We start from the raw sequence: 18,674 nt of genomic DNA on the forward strand, positions 1-18,674 counted from the left end.
GGAGCTCCCATATCCTGGCCCCTCATATAGTGAGACTCGAAATTATACACAAGAGTCTTATCTTTGAGGCGTTGTAATGTTTTTGCATTCAGGGTAGTTAACTCTCTCGTGATTTTAAAGTCACTGAAAGGTTTGAAAGCAAGGGTTGACCGTATAACTTTTACTTAATCTTCAACAAACTAAATGTTTTCATGATTAAGATGATATATTGAAATTCCACCAAAGCTGCAGTCTGGTAAAAACATTGCATTATTTTAAGCATGAAAGTGTATAGAAACTTCCTTAAATGTATCATAAATATCCATGTATGCTATAAAAGCCAAAATGATATTTTAAAAAATCTGGCCTTTGTAAAGAAAATGATAATTCATGAGGTACTCTAGCAAATGCTCAATATATTTTCTTCTTTCACTAATAGTTCGATAATGTGGGTTATTAGAGGGAGCTCCAATCAACAAATGTTATTTATGTGTGGATTTATTTTCCAAATAAGAAGCATGTAGTCTCTTAATTGTGGATTTTCCCATACTGAAGCAAGAAAAAGTTGTCGAACAAACTCTTCCTCCTCCTAGTTTAAACTTTTTCTTTGGATCTTCTATATCGAGTGCAGAAAAATTGTATGACGTCATATCATTTCTTTTCTTATGGTACAAAAATAGCTTACAAAGAAACACCTGTTTTTCTACTTTCCTTCTATTTTTTTCCAGAACCCGTTCTATTGTTCACTTCACATGTATCATTTTTAAAGACGCCTCTATACTTTGCAAATACAGCGAACTGCAAAACACTCACTGCAAAGTATGGCTGATCTCTATTAAAGCTTCTTTCACATTGTATATGGCGAGAGAGAAGAAATTGATATTATGTTTATTAATATTAACTATCTATAGGAATTATAGAATGTTTTAGATATAGTTGGGAGAGCGAGTTTTTTAGTCAACTGTATTTGCAGAGTCTTAGCATAGAGACACCCTTGATCTGATCATTAGGCATTTGAAACGCAAATACTACAGATAAAATATGAAGTTTTTTAATAAAAGATTATTGATGTCTTAAACAATATGGATTTCACTTTAGATCTTGTTAAAATGTTTGTGTGTTACATTTTCCCATTTACCATAGTGGGAAACCCGATTTTTGTCAAATTTGTTGCTAAAAACACGGAAACCCCACCCTTCTTATTATTTAATAACCAAGCCACTTAAGTTGGAATGAAAATTTGTCTTCTCTTGGGTAAGGAAATAGAATTGTTTTCACAGACGACGAGAATAGAGACACCAAGAATCGTGTTATGGCTGCAGTTTGGATTGAACTTCTTGATACGCTTTTCTGAGTTATCCTTTATAGCTGACGATTGTAGAAGTGAGTGTCAATAGTCTAAATGCTGAGGCGGAGACTTGGATTCGAGTCTTGCAACTGGACATGTATTTCATTCCATATTTTGAAGACTTGCGACTCAACTTGGTCACACAATCAATCACACACAATTTGACTTGGACTCGATAACTTTACTTGTACTTATCAACAAAGACATGGTACTCGAATTAGACTTGCATCATAAGAACTTTTTCACATATCAGGTTTTGATATTTATGAGTCTTAATTTTGTAAAGAATCAGTTAAAAGGAATTATAACCGATAAAATATCTTATTATAACATAACAGCTGAAAAAAATTGATCAATGAGTACATTAATGATTAAAATTATATGTTCGACATTAAAAGTCTGCAGAATATCAGAGATCTGTCGTCAACAATTTGAAAACGTAATGTTCTTATATCTCACATAAAGAAACTCTTTTTGCAGTCTGGTACTAGAACAGGTAGATTCACTGCTTCTTGTAAAATTTAATTACCCCTTCCACTCATTATTACATGTTATGGAACTTGAGTGAAAGTAAGAACATACTAAATCGAACATTTTATCTCAATTAAAAATATACATAATATTAGTTCCAATGTAGGAAATCTCAATAAGAATTTCAGGGAATCGGAATCAATATTCATCAATTCCAAATTTAATAACATAGTAATGACTTTGCAATGCAACCGTTTCTAACTAAATTAATGAAGGTGATGGGGGGAAAACGTCTGGTACAATAAAATGAAAAATCATGATTCAAAAATAGTTGGAGGAGATAAAGATTATGATAATTAAAAAAAAAACCACTGCTATGAATTAGGAGTCATAAAGAACATTAAGCTTTTGTACGGACGTTAACTCTTCATTATTGAATAAATTGTCATGTTCTCAAAATATTTTTGTTATGTTTTGAAAGCTTGAGCTAATAAAATTGTAATAAAATTAAGCATCTCTTCAGTTTTGAAAATAGTTCTATATTCACATAAATGGTTAGTATTTATTTACTTTTAGTAGTATAAATATGAGAAGAGCCGCCAACTATGAAGCAACTAGACTATGGCAGCCACATCCATAGCATTACGTTGATAGCAATCAATACTACTTTCATGCCTACTACATTTTTTTTTAGTATCATGAGGAGAAGGTCTTCATTTTTACACAGAAAATATACTAATTATTCCGTCTTTAGATAAACGGGTATAAAGAAAAGTGTAGTTTTTTCTAACTTTTCAATTTAAAAAAATATCACAATTTGAGAAATAGATAAAGAGGCAGTAAAAAAAAATTATAAATCAAAGAAACGTTTTGACATAAGTTGTATTAATCGTCTTTTTAATTTGATTATTGTTTTTCTGCTAAAAAAGGAGAATGACAATCACTATAAAGGTAATTCCATAAAATTTTGACCACCCTTAATCTCACAGCTTTTGATGAAATTATATCTCATATTTGATACTTATCATATTTGCTTCATTTTAAAATTTGAGGACTTAATTTGATCCACTGCAAGAGTAATGCACATCTGAGGTTTAGACCAAATTTTCTGCCAAATATTAACAAATATATATGACAATTCCAATTTTACTAGAATATTACTCTCTATTTATTCAATACAACCTAATAAATGTTGACTTATGTGAACTTAGATATACTATAGTTACTATATACAAATTTGTTTAAAGAAATTCCTAAGAAAAGTAATAAATATGTGATTTTAAATATTATGTTTCAGTGTTTCTCAAATATATTTAATCTTAGTTGGAATCTTATTTCTAAAAAGAAGTTGAAATTTTTTGCCTTGATTAGCTAAATAAAACTTAATACAGAGTGTCTAGAGTGAACGTAAGGATAATAGTAAATTTATAAATAAAAAAAGGAAAAATAGTCGTTGTGCATCCTCTTTCTTCCTTTTTGTTCATTATTTACTTGGTCGTCGTGGTGCTAACTTCTCCTTCTAAAGTAAGCATTTTCACTTATATTTGGTGTAAAGTGTTTTAAAAATGAAAATAAAATAAATTTATATTTATGGTATTTTTCCTGCACTAATGCTATTTTAAATATAGAATGTTCTTCCTTTTGTAAAGCAGTATTTTATTTTCTCCCCCAAAATCATTTAACAGGCAGAAGACATTAATAACAGTCTAAATTAAGTAGTAACATATGTCTTGCTCCCCCCTTCTCCTATCTCTTTTTCTTCGTTACATAAATGACCACTTTAGTGATGTCATCAGTCGGTAAACTTTTCTGAATTATTATAATGAAAGGTTACGGAAGCTTACAAAAAAATAAAAAATTATTACCAACACTATCACTAGTCATAAAATCTTGGTTAAATTGAAATGCTAATATTTCTCCTTAAAGGAATCAAATATGGGAATGAGATTCACGTATTTACTTATAACATCTGGACAATTTCAATTGATATAATAACTATAGGGTATTTAGTTTAATATAAGTAAGTATTTCTTGTATTGTATCGAATATATTTTAAATTCTATAAAAATAATCAGATTGAAATTTATTATTAATATATAGTGTTGTAAATTTTGTTTACGTTAGTTATTACGCCTACAATTGGAATATGGTTCCTCTGTTTAATTATATTACCCACTTGTTATTGTTCATCAATAATAACCAATACTGATAGTTCTGCTCAATGTACGAGTCCCTACAGTTCTCTTTCATTCCTAAAACTCAACTTTATCTCCATTTTTCTCCCAATATTAAATTTAGATATATGTTCTAACATTTTCTGCATTGGAGGAAGGTTTCAAATTTGACGTTTAACGATCAAATACAAGTTTTGAAATTATCAAGTAAAGTATGTGTCTTCTATTTGGCATAATTTTTGAAAATTGGTTAAGGAACCATTTTGGAATAATTTAGTGAAAAGTGTTTCAACTGTCCCTTGTCCCCACTACTGAATACTTTTAGAAATAGATATTATGCTCAATTGTGATGGTTGCCAATTTAAATATTTGATTGAAGAAGATATAATTTGATTGTATGTATATATACACTTGTATTGTATATGTATATATATTCGTATTTAGCATATATTTAATTACGAAATATTTATTTTTAGGATAATTTGGATATCGAAGTAAAAAAATGTCAAAGTATTAAGAATTGTCTTTATACTACTTAATGGATACAAAAAAAAAAAAAAGATCATATGAAAAATGGAATCACGTTTTGAAAGAGAACGGCGATTAATAATTGGTTCAATTTGTCAATACAAGCCAAAAGTTCAAAAATATGTCATAGGAAAATATCAAAAACAATTTAGTGGTAAAAATATTTCTCACGATACATTCAAAAGTAGAAGGTCACCTATCCATGATGATACTCAAAATTGTTCAATAGAGTTTAATGATCACTCTTTCTTAGAAAATAATGGGCGCGTGAGTATTTGTATTACAATATTATAATTAGTGTTGTGTTGGTCCAAAAATCTTCAGTTCATTCCGCTCTAAACAATCTTTGGGCAATTGAGCCTGAAAACTGACACTTTAAATTCTATGATCCTCAATATCTTAAATTAACTACCTGACTCTTAGTTTTTTTAAAATTTAATAGTGATTTGGAACCCATTTAATATTACATAAGTGATTACTTGATCGAATAATTGGTTATTCAACTTATCCTAATTTATTTCACTCAAAGTGGTTTACCAAATCTGTCTTGCGTGTAAACGTATATATAGTGATGGAAATCCGATGTACAATGGGCATGTTAAAAAAGAAACTGAAAATCAATATGGTAATCCTGACAATTTTAAGATTTTTTTTGGTGGAGCAAAAGAATAATTATCATGATGTTTTATTAGAGGATATACAATCAGCTGGGACAAGGGAGAAAGAAGAAAAGGATATAAAAAAGGACATTTGCAAGAATTACTTCGATATCGTTTCCCAATTATGCTCACTCAGAGTCCAACAAGGACATGCAACTATATTTTTGCAACAAATTATGAGGGTTATATTTCGTATTTTATGAGCACATACGAATTTTCAATCAGTGTTTGAATATAATAAAAGTTATTTAGGAAAAGATGTTCACTACTCAGGAATTAAATAATAACGACAACTGCTAAGGCAAAGAAAATTTATTTTTTGAAATTACCGATACTAAAAAATGGACCTGCTAAAAAATTCACCGGATTTACAACACTGCGTATATACGTGTAAAATGTTTGGGAACGGGCGAATTCATACTTTTTTCTAAAAACTTTGCATATTATGATTTTCAAACTTAAATAGCTATAAATACTTTTACCATATATATAAACGAAACAATAATCATTTGTGAAAAATTAAAAACTTTCACTTAACTAATTAGTCCCATGAAACCATAATTTGGAAGAACTAAATTTTTTGGCATTTATGTCCCTACTTGCAAGGTCTGCTGGAATATATTCACAGTTAACATATCTTCAAATTATGGTCTTATTATGTCTTGTATAAACTCAATACAGTATTCAATAAAATCTTTCCGTCTCTTGGAGTGAAAATTAATCAAATATCACAGGATCGTTAAGTTTATACAAACGTAAACATTTTTTATGCAAATTGCGTAATATCCAAAAAAATGTACAGTAATTTTAGCAGCCAATATAGCACCTTCTAAATATATTCTTGGAATACAAATTTTCCTTAGAGGTATTACTGTAGACAAGAAGCCAAAACTTCCACGCTAACTTTATATTTATTTTGAATTCGCAAGTACAACACGGGTGGGTACACATATCTTTCACGACACAACTCAAAAAAATATAATACAAATAGTAGCATTTTATTACACAACTGTGATGGAAGAATTCGTTGAACTTGCAATTACAAATATAGACAACTATGGTTTGATCTAACAAATGTTGTAGTATGCTTTTAACTAATGATGGACAAGTTCATTCGAGAGAAAAAATATCTTTGTTTCTTATTTGTATTTCTACGTTGTGACATTGTGGGGGAAAACTGAACAGGAGCAAACAAAAAATCTTAAATGTTGCCTGAAGACAATAGAAAGAGTTTCAATTACAATTAATTTAGACTAGGGATCTTTTTCAGAAAAATCAATTAAATTTCCAATGTATTTGGTCGAGAAGGCATGATTCGTAAATGACTTATTGAATTTTGCTGATCCCAATAGTTTCATGAGCATGCAAACTATTATAGAAAATAAAATTTGATATATAACTGCATCCTAAAGTTTTCAAATAAATACTGTGTCTGTACATTGCCCAAATTTCTTTGAGTAATGAAGTGCATGTTGGGTTCGTAATTAAGTATTTGCTTCAGAGTCCAAGAGTAAAATGCTTAATTTAGAAACTGCTCCATTAAAAAATCTAATTGCTGCAGTGTTATCTCACGAAAGTCGTGCCTTTCAATTTTTCTCAAAACCTTTGAATGATTCTGGGACAAAATTTAGTCACAAAGAAAAGGATGCACAAGCTATCTTTGAAAAGGTACGAAGACGTTCACACTTTCTTATGGGAAGAAGGTTCATCATTAATACTGATTAAAATAGTTGGTCTTTCATTTTTGACAAAGATCAAAGATATAATTTGAAGAATTCGAACTTGTTCGCATAAAAGGATGTTTATTCATACCTGTAGACCATCTAGTGGTTTTTCAATACAATCACAGCTTTTAGAATCTAGTGAAGCATTGCTTTGTAAATTTGATAAGAAACAAATCGTATCTTGTAAAAAAAGAAAAAATTATAGGAATCAATCTAAGTTATGTGCACATTAAATTTCCCAAAGAGGAATAAATACTGTGCCAATTTGTAATTTTTCCTCATGTACCAAGGATGAATTAAAAACGTCAACTAATGTAGAGAATGAATATACTGGAAGCAACGACGATTTTTCAACAAGAACAACTTATTAATGCAATCTTGGTCGGTATTCGAGGGAGAAAAAGATAGACGGAGCTATTTCATTTGTTTAATAGATTTTCATTTTATTTAGAAGGGATGAATGACATGATCCTAGATATTTAGCTAGTTTATATCATTAATACATTTGTGTAGCTATGTATGAGGAGTTAGGCGTCTCTCAAGAACCAAAGATAATGAGATTTATGGACTGTATTACTTATAAGAACACACGTATATTGGTAAAGAGTTCTACATTTCGAATGAATAATAATGTAATACTAAGAATTTTGAAAAAATCCTTAGTTTAGGAGGGATAAAAATAGCTGAACATAATTAAGGTTGCCAATAGGGGGAATATATAGCCAGATATGCAAAACACTCAGATTCTAACAGACCCCCAGGAAATAACAGGTTCGTCAGAATACGACATTTTCTGTCTCTACGTATTTGTATATCCTTCTCAATTTCGACAGGAATTGATAGACTTCCAGGCTGTAAAGCTGTAGATCTTTCCAGGAAGTCTGACCAAGTGAGGGAAGTGTAACTTCAGAGAAACAATACGTTAATGTTTGTAATATGTACCTTGTATTGCCAAACTATGCCCGAGATATCTTTATCATTTGTTGGGTGTCTAAATTACTTTCTTTTCACAACATCATTCGGGTGTATAGTAAAAGGATTCTTTTTTTTTTTATTCATCGTTCCTTTTATATGTACAAAGCAATTACGTAAATAAATGAACATCAATAAACATTGGAGTTTAAAGTTATTGCTTTATATTAGAGCTTTCAAAAATTTATATCAAACAGGCCATTTGAAAAATAAAACACAAAATATCTTATTCCAAGCAAGCAGTGGGGGAAGTTAAGTGTCAATGGTTTTAAAAAAAAAAATTGACGCTCATCAATAATGATAATAAAAAAAAACATCCTTTATAAAACACATCGATAATTGTTACTATATACAAATAATTGAAACCAAAATATATTCTAGCAATCAAGAGTGCGTGTTAGAAATTCTAAAAATTCTGAAGATTGACTTTAGTATCTTCCTATGCTGGAGTGATACTGATGGATATAATTTTACTTCTTTTGCCGCCGGGATCCAGGACATGTCATCAGCATAGGGGATTTTCAAGGAAAGGGTAATATATATAGTAACGGATGCCAAATAAATTGCTCTAAGTTCGTAACGGTATATTGGTTCATCGGATGTAAGTATTCCAGCAATTAATGCCTTAGAGTGTAATAAAGCATAAACAATGGCTTTATACTTCTGTAGAGACTCATTCTTCCTTTGAAATAATCCGAAAGGTATAGGAGCTTTGATTAAATTCAAAGGTCCTTTTGCCAGTACCTTGATGTTGATGGCGACGAATATTTGCAGAATTTTGACAGCCCTATAATCTACAAAAGGCATGCAGTATATTGTTAAAATAAATCCACAATCTTTGGATGGTTAGAAAAGTTTGATACAATAGGCAGATATCTGAAATTGTTCAGTAAATTTCCTTTTATGCAAAATATACATGAGGGAAGATAAAATTATTTTTCTCCAATTTTCTCGAGTCCTAACATATTCAAATAATAATCACAAAAAGATTGAGCTTCGTTTGTTTCTTTAATAAAAGTCATTTTCATATGCCAGGGTCTAGGAACAATAAAATCTCTTGTCACTCTTTTTAAAGGGAAGTAAAACCGAACATCACGAGAGGGGTTTTACACATTTATGTCATGAAAAGTTAAAATATTTTTTTAGGGCTTCTTCCTCTAATTTCTTTGGACTGTAAAGATTTCTAAGAAGACAAGCTTCTTAATCTTGCCTCGGATCATATCCAGAATAGAATCCCCATTGAATAAAAGAACAGCTGACCAAATAATGAGTTGAGCTGCAGTACATACCGGGGAGCGAGCAGCAGTTCTTTCGTTGGTGAGGGCAGTACCAATCATGAGCCTATGGTAGAACTCGCTGTATGAAACCTGTCTCCTCCATTCAATGTCCTGGACATATCCATAAAAATTTATATATATATTTTTTTCAGAATTATATTCACTAGAAATGCAATTCTGCCTCCAATCGTGATTTAGGCCTTTTTATGGGGGTCAAATAGCATGGGTAAAATAGTTTTTTAGCCACTTTTGATCTTTTTTGATCACCTTCAACAAATTGAGGGGAAGCAGTGGCTTTGTATATACCTAGGGAACTATTTTTCTATTATATAGATCAATCCTTCTCTGAAGATTAAAATTTCTCCACCTTGTGATGTTTCGGTAAATATCACAATTTATAGAATGCCCATTTCAAACATGAACTCCCAATTCATGCACAATATCTCAATTTTATTTTTTCCTGCACAATTTCTTATTTTTTTATTCTCACTTTGCTTCAAAGCATTCAGAGGAAGAATGGAGGTTTTGCCTTTTGATATTTAAGCCAGATCTTTCCTCATACTTTTCCAAGAAGTACAGCAGGATATTGATTCTTTTAAGAAGCTGTGACTCTGAATTAGGTTCTACTGTTAAAGTGACATCATCTGCATAAGCATCGATCAGATGCGAGTTGCCATTAAAATAATCACCAAACCCACCGTACTTTTTTAAAATATGTAGAATTAATTATTCTATGGATGCAATGAATAAAAGAGGCGCAGTCAGGCAGCCTTGTCTGCAACTTTTTTCAGAATTATTTTTCACTTTCTACTCCATTTAACAAAATAGTATATGAACCATTATATGAAAATGCCCTCACACGATTAGAAAAAACTGTTAGAATCACTTTCATCTACAACTTTGTCATTCATCTACTTTTCGGCTATTTCTGCTATTCTTAATGAATTAACAGCATTTGCAGTAAAGGTTGATGTAAATAGTGAGCTAGAACTCAATGATTTTTTACTTCGTTTTGATATATCGGTTTCTTCCTTTTCCTTTCCCAAAAAATTCTGAGACAAAAGTTTGAATAGCTCAAGATAGAACATGTATTAATTGTTTAGTGTTGAATTTTGACTTATGACATTGAATAAGACTTTTTTAACTTTTACTCTAAATTTTTCTTCACCAAGAATCCATCCTGATAAAATTAATAAATGCCATTTCAATTGACAATAGAAGCTGATTTCTATTTGTTTATATATATATGGCACTGTCTACAGTTTTGTTTAGGTTGTATGACATCAATACCAGGTCAATCCGGGAAGGCTCTTTGTTTCTTTGCTAGGATACTTCCTCTTCTGGACAGTGCTTTTTTAAGATGTCCTCCAAATTCAACCTCACACAAAGCTCACCTAAGACTTTTGAATTGGGATATTGATTTGACGACCTGTCAAGGTCAACATTCAAGTCTGCAATCGATATAAAGAGAAACGGGTCTTTCTTTTGAATATTGATGATAGATTGGAAGAAGAAAGTGGGTAGCTCATTTGGTTCATATGCATTTATTACCGAAGACGTCTTTCTATTGTTGGTCATACATATTTTATTCCAGTCACTCTAGCTGCAGTAACGCTTTACAAAAATAACATCGCTAACTTTTTTCGTGACTAGTGTCACAACACCTCTACTGTCGTTATCTCTACTAGAAAAGGCAAGAAACTTTTTTGGAAGGCAGAGAGGACAACTTGGATTATAAGAAGAATATAGTTTTTATTTTATGTCCTGAAGACACATAATGTCTGGATCCATACACAGAAGATGGTTCATTAAAGCATGCCTTGATTTCCTATCTTTTCTGCCCCAAGTTTTTGAAGAAAGTATTTTTTTTAATGCCCATATTCGATTTAAAATCATTGGGTAATGGTTCCAAGTGAAAATCAGTGATTTTTGTCTGTTTTTCGATTAAGAGAATATAAAGGCTCCAGATCTTTATTCATATGGATAGATTTATAAATAAAGTTTTGTTTGACATTGTTTGAGGGCATTATCTTATTTAAAGAAAAGTAACAAAAAAAATAAAAACACATTTTAATGAACATAAAAAATTTAAAAACATAAAATGGAATTTGGGCTTCCATATTCTCTTCAATTTGTACTTTTGATGGAAGACGTTGTTGAAGAACCTTTTAGAGTGCCCTTTCATATTCAAATGTTGAATTTGTTTTTCCATACAATAATGTTTCATGTGTCCAAAATGAAAGCATCTTTGACATTAAAGTTTCACTCCAGAAAACTTCAGCTTAACTAGACTTCCTTGAACCAGTAAAATTTGAGGGATAGACGAAGGATTAGTTACAATTTTCACAAGGTAGTCACTGTCTTGCCAAATTTTCTTATTACTTTTATGTTTTCCCTCTGCTTTTTTATCTAGATGGTTTTTTTTTTAAGGATAGTGTTCCATAAACTCCCCAAGTTGCTTCAACCATTTAATAATGGTTGCCTCATTTGTTCTTTTGCAAGTATTTTTAAGCGTCACAATCATTTTTTTCTTTTTATTAATATTAACATTATCAATACCTTTTACTTAAGTGACTTCCTCTAAAGAACCGTCTCCATTTTTTATTTTCGCCTTTTTGTGTTTTTTCAAGTCATCAATTCGATACCTAATGTCTATAGGGAATCTAGTATAAAAACAAGCTTGACCTAGGCAAAATCTAGCATTAGCACCCGCACTTTTACGCATATTAAAACCATATTTCATTGCTATATCATAAATATCAATGTGTTTAACATTTTGTCCTCTAAAGCCCACACCTTTTGCATTTTCCATTGTGAGCACAAAAGTCTCCCATTTATAATTATTATCCAGGTTAACACGAACTGCTGCATCTCTATGATTGCTCTTATTTTCCTTGAGGATATTTGAGTAACCTATTCCAGTAATCCTCGATTATTTTCCGATTTTATCGTTGAAAGGTTAATCGGGAGGGTAAACATTTTTTTTTTAAGTTCCAATTATTTTTTTAATCAAATAAAGACAGTTATGTAATATGTATATGTAGGAGTTCGACTTGTATAGATGATATTAAATATTCATCACAGTATCTTGTATATTTTTTTCCTTTTTACTTTCGTATAAAAGAATGATCATTGTTCCGCAGTTAAAATAAAGATGTTTAAATACTAACATTGGTGACCCCCGATGTGATATCATGCTTCCTAAAAAATCTCATTCTGATGGGCAAGACCATGGGGACAATGTCCCTCCGATCGAACAAAATTACGCAGCGGAAGAGGGCACCAACTTGACTCTTGCCGTAGCAGAACTACATCTTCCAAAATTCTCGGGGATGGACCTTGAAAATTGGTTTCGAAAAATTGAGCTGGACTTTTGGATGAGGAAGATCAATGAAGATCAGACCAAATGTTGTTTAATGGCTTCAACATAGTTTTTAGCTCTATTCCTATTAACAAGGAAAGACTCATGTATGATTGTGCAAAAAAGGCGGTTTACAGAAATATTGTCTCTCACCTTCAGATAGAATTAAAGAAAATTCTGATATACTGTACGATTCATGGGGATTCTTCCCTGGGGAAGTTATAGATGGAGTTAAGCATCTCCTTGCCGAAGAATACATCCATGATTTGCAACATCATTTACTACAGGAGGCCCTCATCAGAAATTTGCCTAAAGACCAGCAAGGGTACTTGAGAGCACAGTCCCATTCAGTTGAAGCAAATGTGTGTTGAAGCCAAAGAACTTAGCAATTCACATATTTTCACTGTGGAAGACTATTCCACTTCGCCTCCTATCAATCATGTTTTCAAAAAACCTCTTCATAACACGTCCAAATTTAAGGAGAAAAAGATATCTGCTATTATCACTCCAAATTGGGAATGAACACAACTACCTGTTCAAGAGTTCGTGGGCATTTTTTTTTGTACTTGTTTCAAAAAACAAAATTGCCCTCGGTTGCGCGGGACCGAGGTTGTTAATAAATCATCAAACTTCTTTTTTATCAAAGACAATTATAATTTGATTAACTTTTTGCTAGATACAGGAGTGCAAGTGTCTGTTACTCCATTTAATAAATGTAATAGTATTTTTCGAAAAAAAACTCTCATCTATTATTGGATATGGAGGAACCCTTATTGATGTAACTGTTACAACAACTTTAACTCTCAATCTAGAAAATCTAGGAGATTTCCAATGGAAATTTATTGTGGTACAAAGTGGTATCCAATTTAGGGAGCAGATTTTTTAATATAATTTCGGATTTGGAGTTGATATTTTCAATAAAAAGTTATTCCGAGATTAACTGTGCTTCATTTCAGAACTATCGAAAAGTCAAGAAATCAAATTGAATTATAATTATTTCTTTGATAATAAAAGTTATAAAGTTATATAGAAACTTATCCAGCTCACGGAGTTGAACACCATATCGAAAAGAAAGGTCCTCCTTGCTTTGCGAAATTGCACAAGTTAGATGGTGAGAAGTTAAATTTTGTAGGAGACGTAATCAACCATTTGTTGAAGAAAGGAATCCTACGCTCGTCTTCTTCTAATTTTTCTTCTGCTATTCACGTCATTCTAAAACCCAAAGGAAGCTGGCGAATGTTTGGCAACTATTGTCAATTAAATAGGATGACGGACCTTTATGGGTATCCCCTCCCATATCTATCAGATTAGTATGCTAATCTAAAAATTATGACTGTTTTTAGTAAAATAGATTTACACAGAGCATATAACCAAATATCTATGAATAGCACTTCTATAAATAAAACTGTAATCATTATACCATTTCGTTAAATATGAACATTTGAGGATCCCTTTTGGTCTTAAAAATATATACTCAGACATTTCAGAGAATATCAATTCAATTCTACGAGGAATTCCAAATGTGTTTGTGGACATTGATGATATCCTTGTCGCTTCGGAGTTGATGGATGAGCATTGAAAAACATTGAACGAGGTGTTATAAAGTCTTGAAACAGCTTGTATGATCATCTTGCCTGAAAAATGTGAATTTTTCATGAAATCAGTAGAGTTCCTTGGACATTCTATTTCATCAAAAGGTTTTAGGCCTGTAAAATGTAAGGTAAATGCAATAAAAAAAGTACCAACTCCCAAATCCAAAGATGAACTGTATAGATTTTTGAGAACGGCAAAATATTACTCTCAGTTCATCGAAAGATTGTCTCAATGGACAATTCATTTGAACCCCCTGTTATAGAAGAATGTAAAGTTTAATTGGAATACAAAACATGAACATGCCTTTCAAGGTATTGAAAATAGTTTGTCTAAAATAACTCAACTTGCATTCAGAGATAGTTCTTTGCCTTTAGCACTGACAACTGATTCATCTGATACAGGGATGGGAGCTGTTCTCAAGCTAAAGGTAAATGGATACTGGCAACCTCTAAATTTTTGATATCGGGCTCTTTCAACGACACAACAGAAATATTGAACGTTTGATAGGGAATTATTAAGGGTTAAGGAGAGCATCCAACATTTTGCATGGGCTTTGGATGGACAAGTTTTTAAAGTTTTCACGGACCACCAACCTTCAGTCACAGCGATTAACATTCACAATCCCTTTTGGACACCAAGATAGTTCTGTACTTTTGCATTCATAGCAGAATTCCATTGTGATATCGAACATGTTTCTGGAAAATTAAATCATACTCCAGACATTCTTTCTAAAAGTATAAATAACACCACAATAGGCCCAAACTTCATCGAAGATGTAATTGAGGATCAAAAGAAACAGGGTCCTTATTTACTTAAGTTTAAAATTAAACTTTCTGTTAAATACATTGCAGGAACCCTACTTGCTGGTTTTGACAATACTGACGCATTCTGTGTTATCTCCAGAATTGCGTCAAAGGATCGTGCATTCTGTACACAAGGAAAATTGTCCGGGATTTAAAGAAACGTTTAGGAAGATTCCACTTTTTTACGCTTGTCCTAATTTGTGTGGAGACGTCAGGAACTTCACTAGAGTGTGTTTAGCGTGTCAGAAAACCTAACTTTTCAGGAGCTCAAAACCAATGTCATCTTTCGATCCTCCATCTGAAAGACTTTCCTTTATTCACGTCGACAAAATCGGTCCATTTCCACGGATTCAGGGACAGTGCTATGCCGTAACTATTATGGATCGTTTCACAAAGTGGCCAGAAGTGATACCTATTCCAGATATAACTTTCAAGACAATAGTCAATAATTTTTTGAGTGCTTGGATTTTGAGGTTTCGAGTTCCAGGAATCATTGTGTCTGACTGAGGAACTCAGTTCACAAGTTCATTATTGATGGGGGTTTGCAGGACACATGGGATTGCAAGCAAAAACACAACCTCGTATCATCCAGAGTCCAACGGACTCATAGAAAGTTTCCACAGATCGTTTAAGACCGGGCTAGTAGCACGAATTCTGGAAGAAAAACAAGAGTAGATCAATGCACTACCTGTAGTTTTATGGGGACTGAGGAACTCAGTACCAATATACTCGGGTTCTAAATATTCACCTTTTCAATTAATCACAGGCCGCTCAGGATCCATGGCATTTAATTTATTTAACGCGTACACCTATACTTCTGGCAACCTCGACGTCGAAAGTTTCTTAAAAATAATGGAGAAATAATACATGTTCTTCCTGAACACTTGAATAAAGGACCCATTAACAAACAATTTAAAAAAACCGAATTATTTTATTTTGTGCTATAACTAGACGATCTGTTGATTCACTATGTCGTCTAGGGGGAGTAGTGTAGGAGTTCTACTTGTTTAGATGATATTAAATATTCATCATAGTACCTTGTATATTTTTTTCCTTTTTATTTTTATAAAAAAGAATGATCATTGTTCTGCAGTTAAAATAAATATATTGAAATCTTAACTTATATATGAAATTAAATGTAAACACCCTCACAAGGAAGAGAAGAAAAAAACAACAACAACAATGACTTGCTTAATCCTCTGGATCTCAAGATACAACAGTCGACTCTCAAAAACTGACCTTGAGTATACTGTGGTCCATAAAAAATAAAAATGAAAGACGGAAAAATGGACTAGTAGCACTTTTCACATATATGTATAGAAAGGCCAAAATACATTTTGAACTCACTAATTCCGATTTTAATTTATACATCACACAAAAAGACGTCTGCACAATATACATAACAAACAAGTGTTTGTTTGTTTTTTTGGCGTCTATTTCTCCTGTACTAATTACTTGAGTTTGTAATAGACAGAAAAATTATAAGATAGTCCACTTGCCCATGATAATTTTACCAAGTTGTATAATTTTATGATATTGTTATTTTATAGATTTATATTAAACAATTGTTTTTCATAATCTTTCCATGCATGGTTTGAAATATTTAATGCTTGCTCAAATAATTTTATTTGATATCTTTTACGTTGTCTATTCTTCTTCAATTCATATTGATGAACATCAGCAACATGATTCTCTAATTTATATTTTGAATTGTAAGGAACTAGTTCTCCAGACATGGTAGCTGTTTTCCCAGGAATTACTTTATCCTCTTTGACTTTTTCTTTGTGGTAGGGTTGATCTTGAACACAAGATTGGTTCTCGGGAGTCGATTGTACACACCACTGAGGGACCTTAAACATCTTCTCTTGTTTGGTCAACTTAGATTCCACCATTTCTTTTCCAGCAACGTTAGACTCTAATAGCGGATTTTATTTTATTTGACGTCAAATTTTTTTGCCATTTGTTAAGCTTAGTGTTGTTTATCATTTATAATAATTTTTATTTTTTAAATTAAAGTTTCCAATTCTCCAACTGTCAGCAAATTTTGTTATGCTGCCATTCTAAATTCTCCTTTAAATATACCAGCCATTCTCTCCGTGACACCGTTTGTCGTGAGTCCCTCGGTTGGAAGAATTCCCAATCTATTGGGAAATCACAATGAAAGATTATTCCTTGAATATTATCAAACTTTACTTAGAAAAAAGTTCCTTTAAATGGTTGTTAGCTTTTTGAAATTTTATTGCGCTGTCTGAATACAATTTGGATTGTCTACCACAATTTCCAACAAAACGTCGAAATACTTCAAGGAAATATAATGTTTAGCATGACTTTGCAACTTGTATAGCTTTAGTGTGGAAACAGGTGAAGAGTACAAGCCCGAATCTTTTGAGGTTCGATATGCATTTTATAATCTTTTATTTATGATAAGGGTCCCAAATAGTCAATTTCAACATTAAACCATAGAATTGGATTAACAATTTTCATATTTCGTAATGGAGACATTTTTGGTTACTCAAACTTTATGCATCTGCGTCGCGAAAGATAGCAAGGAATTCAAGCAGATTCCCAGTCCATCTTGGAAACGAGAGTTCTTTTAATTTTGGAAATTTGAATGATCCAATCTTTAAACAGTTTTACAGATTCTTGAGCGACAGGATCCAATATGATAACCCCATTATCATATCTTATTGTTTTTGTTAAAAGGCTCTCATCTCAAGAATTCTTATTGTACCATAACATAAGAAGGTTTTGTTTGAATTTCATTACAAACAGTGATACATATCCTTGTGTGTCAAATTGCTATTGATATTACCTAGAGGTTATCTTTTTTGAATTTGGGACAAATTGTTTAAATTTTGAATCAAGATCAAATTTATATTCGTTTGATTTTTGATCTAATGTATGACCAAAATCGAAATTAAATCAATTTGAACCAGTGTTTTTTTTAACAATGGCATTTAATATGACTTAGCCATTTACCGTAATTTTGTGACCTTGAAATCAACCACTTTCAAGAATGATAAGGATTTCTTTTATAAATTTAATTCTTTCTTTTTCAGTATTACCTCCACTCAGAATTTCATCCATATAAGTCTTTATTACTATAATATCTACTGCTTTTGGATATTCTTTTCTTCAAAGTTTTGCAGTAGCTTAAATACAATAACTTGCTATATATGGACTACTTACTCATCCAAATGGGAGTCTGGTAAATTGATACATCTCAGTAGGATTTTTATCAAAATTACTATTAATAAATATTAACATATCCATATCTTATTCCTTTTTTAGTCGTTTGGAAAGGAACGTTTGTGTAAAATCTATTGTTGCAATATACTTGTGCATTTTTGAATGCAAAATTAATTGAAAATTTGTGGTAATAAATTTGGACAGGTAAAAGTAATGTGTTTAATGTAAGTTTTCTCTTTTTCTGGTCAGGCATGGATATATTTATCAAAATCCTGTATTTTGTTGTTGATCGTTCAGGTTTTAATACAAGACGACTCATCAAAATATAAGTTGGGTGACTTTTTTTTTTTTTGTGTTTGCGTTGGAATTTTTTCAGCAAATCCGTTTTCAAAAATTCAAAATAAACGTAATCTAAAAATGACAGATGATCCGATTTAACTTTGTTCAGAACGGTTTTCCACATGGCTAATGTGGTATTATTATTATCTGTCATTAAATGTCTTTCTGTATTAGGATCTTTCATGGGCATTTAACAAACCAGGTTTCTTTTGTATAGAATCATACACTGCTTTTTCCTTATGTGTTGTTCTACTTAG

At 31.6% G+C, this 18,674-nt stretch overlaps 1 protein-coding gene and 2 long non-coding RNA genes across 3 annotated transcripts in view; 2 read left to right on the forward strand and 1 right to left on the reverse strand.

Annotated features, from left to right (window-relative positions):
• The window catches only part of LOC121127242 (uncharacterized), a 66,587-nt gene that overhangs the window by 21,163 nt on the left and 26,750 nt on the right, over positions 1-18,674 (forward strand). The window contains exon 2 of the mRNA XM_040722591.2: positions 4,449-4,767. Coding sequence (XP_040578525.1) covers positions 4,546-4,767 — 222 coding nt within the window. The 5' untranslated portion in view covers positions 4,449-4,545. The remainder of the gene's footprint in view (positions 1-4,448; positions 4,768-18,674) is intronic.
• LOC139906741 (uncharacterized) lies at positions 4,774-14,207 on the forward strand. Its single transcript, XR_011782579.1, has 2 exons — positions 4,774-5,125; positions 5,193-14,207. It is a non-coding gene; the product is annotated as an uncharacterized lncRNA (long non-coding RNA).
• On the reverse strand, positions 7,915-17,536 carry LOC121127245 (uncharacterized). The gene is made up of 2 exons (XR_005867690.2): positions 15,638-17,536; positions 7,915-15,543 (listed from the first exon to the last, which is right to left on the reverse strand). It is a non-coding gene; the product is annotated as an uncharacterized lncRNA (long non-coding RNA).

This window comes from Lepeophtheirus salmonis, chromosome 12 (genome assembly GCF_016086655.4).
Source record: "Lepeophtheirus salmonis chromosome 12, UVic_Lsal_1.4, whole genome shotgun sequence".
NCBI classification, from domain to species: Eukaryota; Metazoa; Arthropoda; class Copepoda; order Siphonostomatoida; family Caligidae; genus Lepeophtheirus; species Lepeophtheirus salmonis.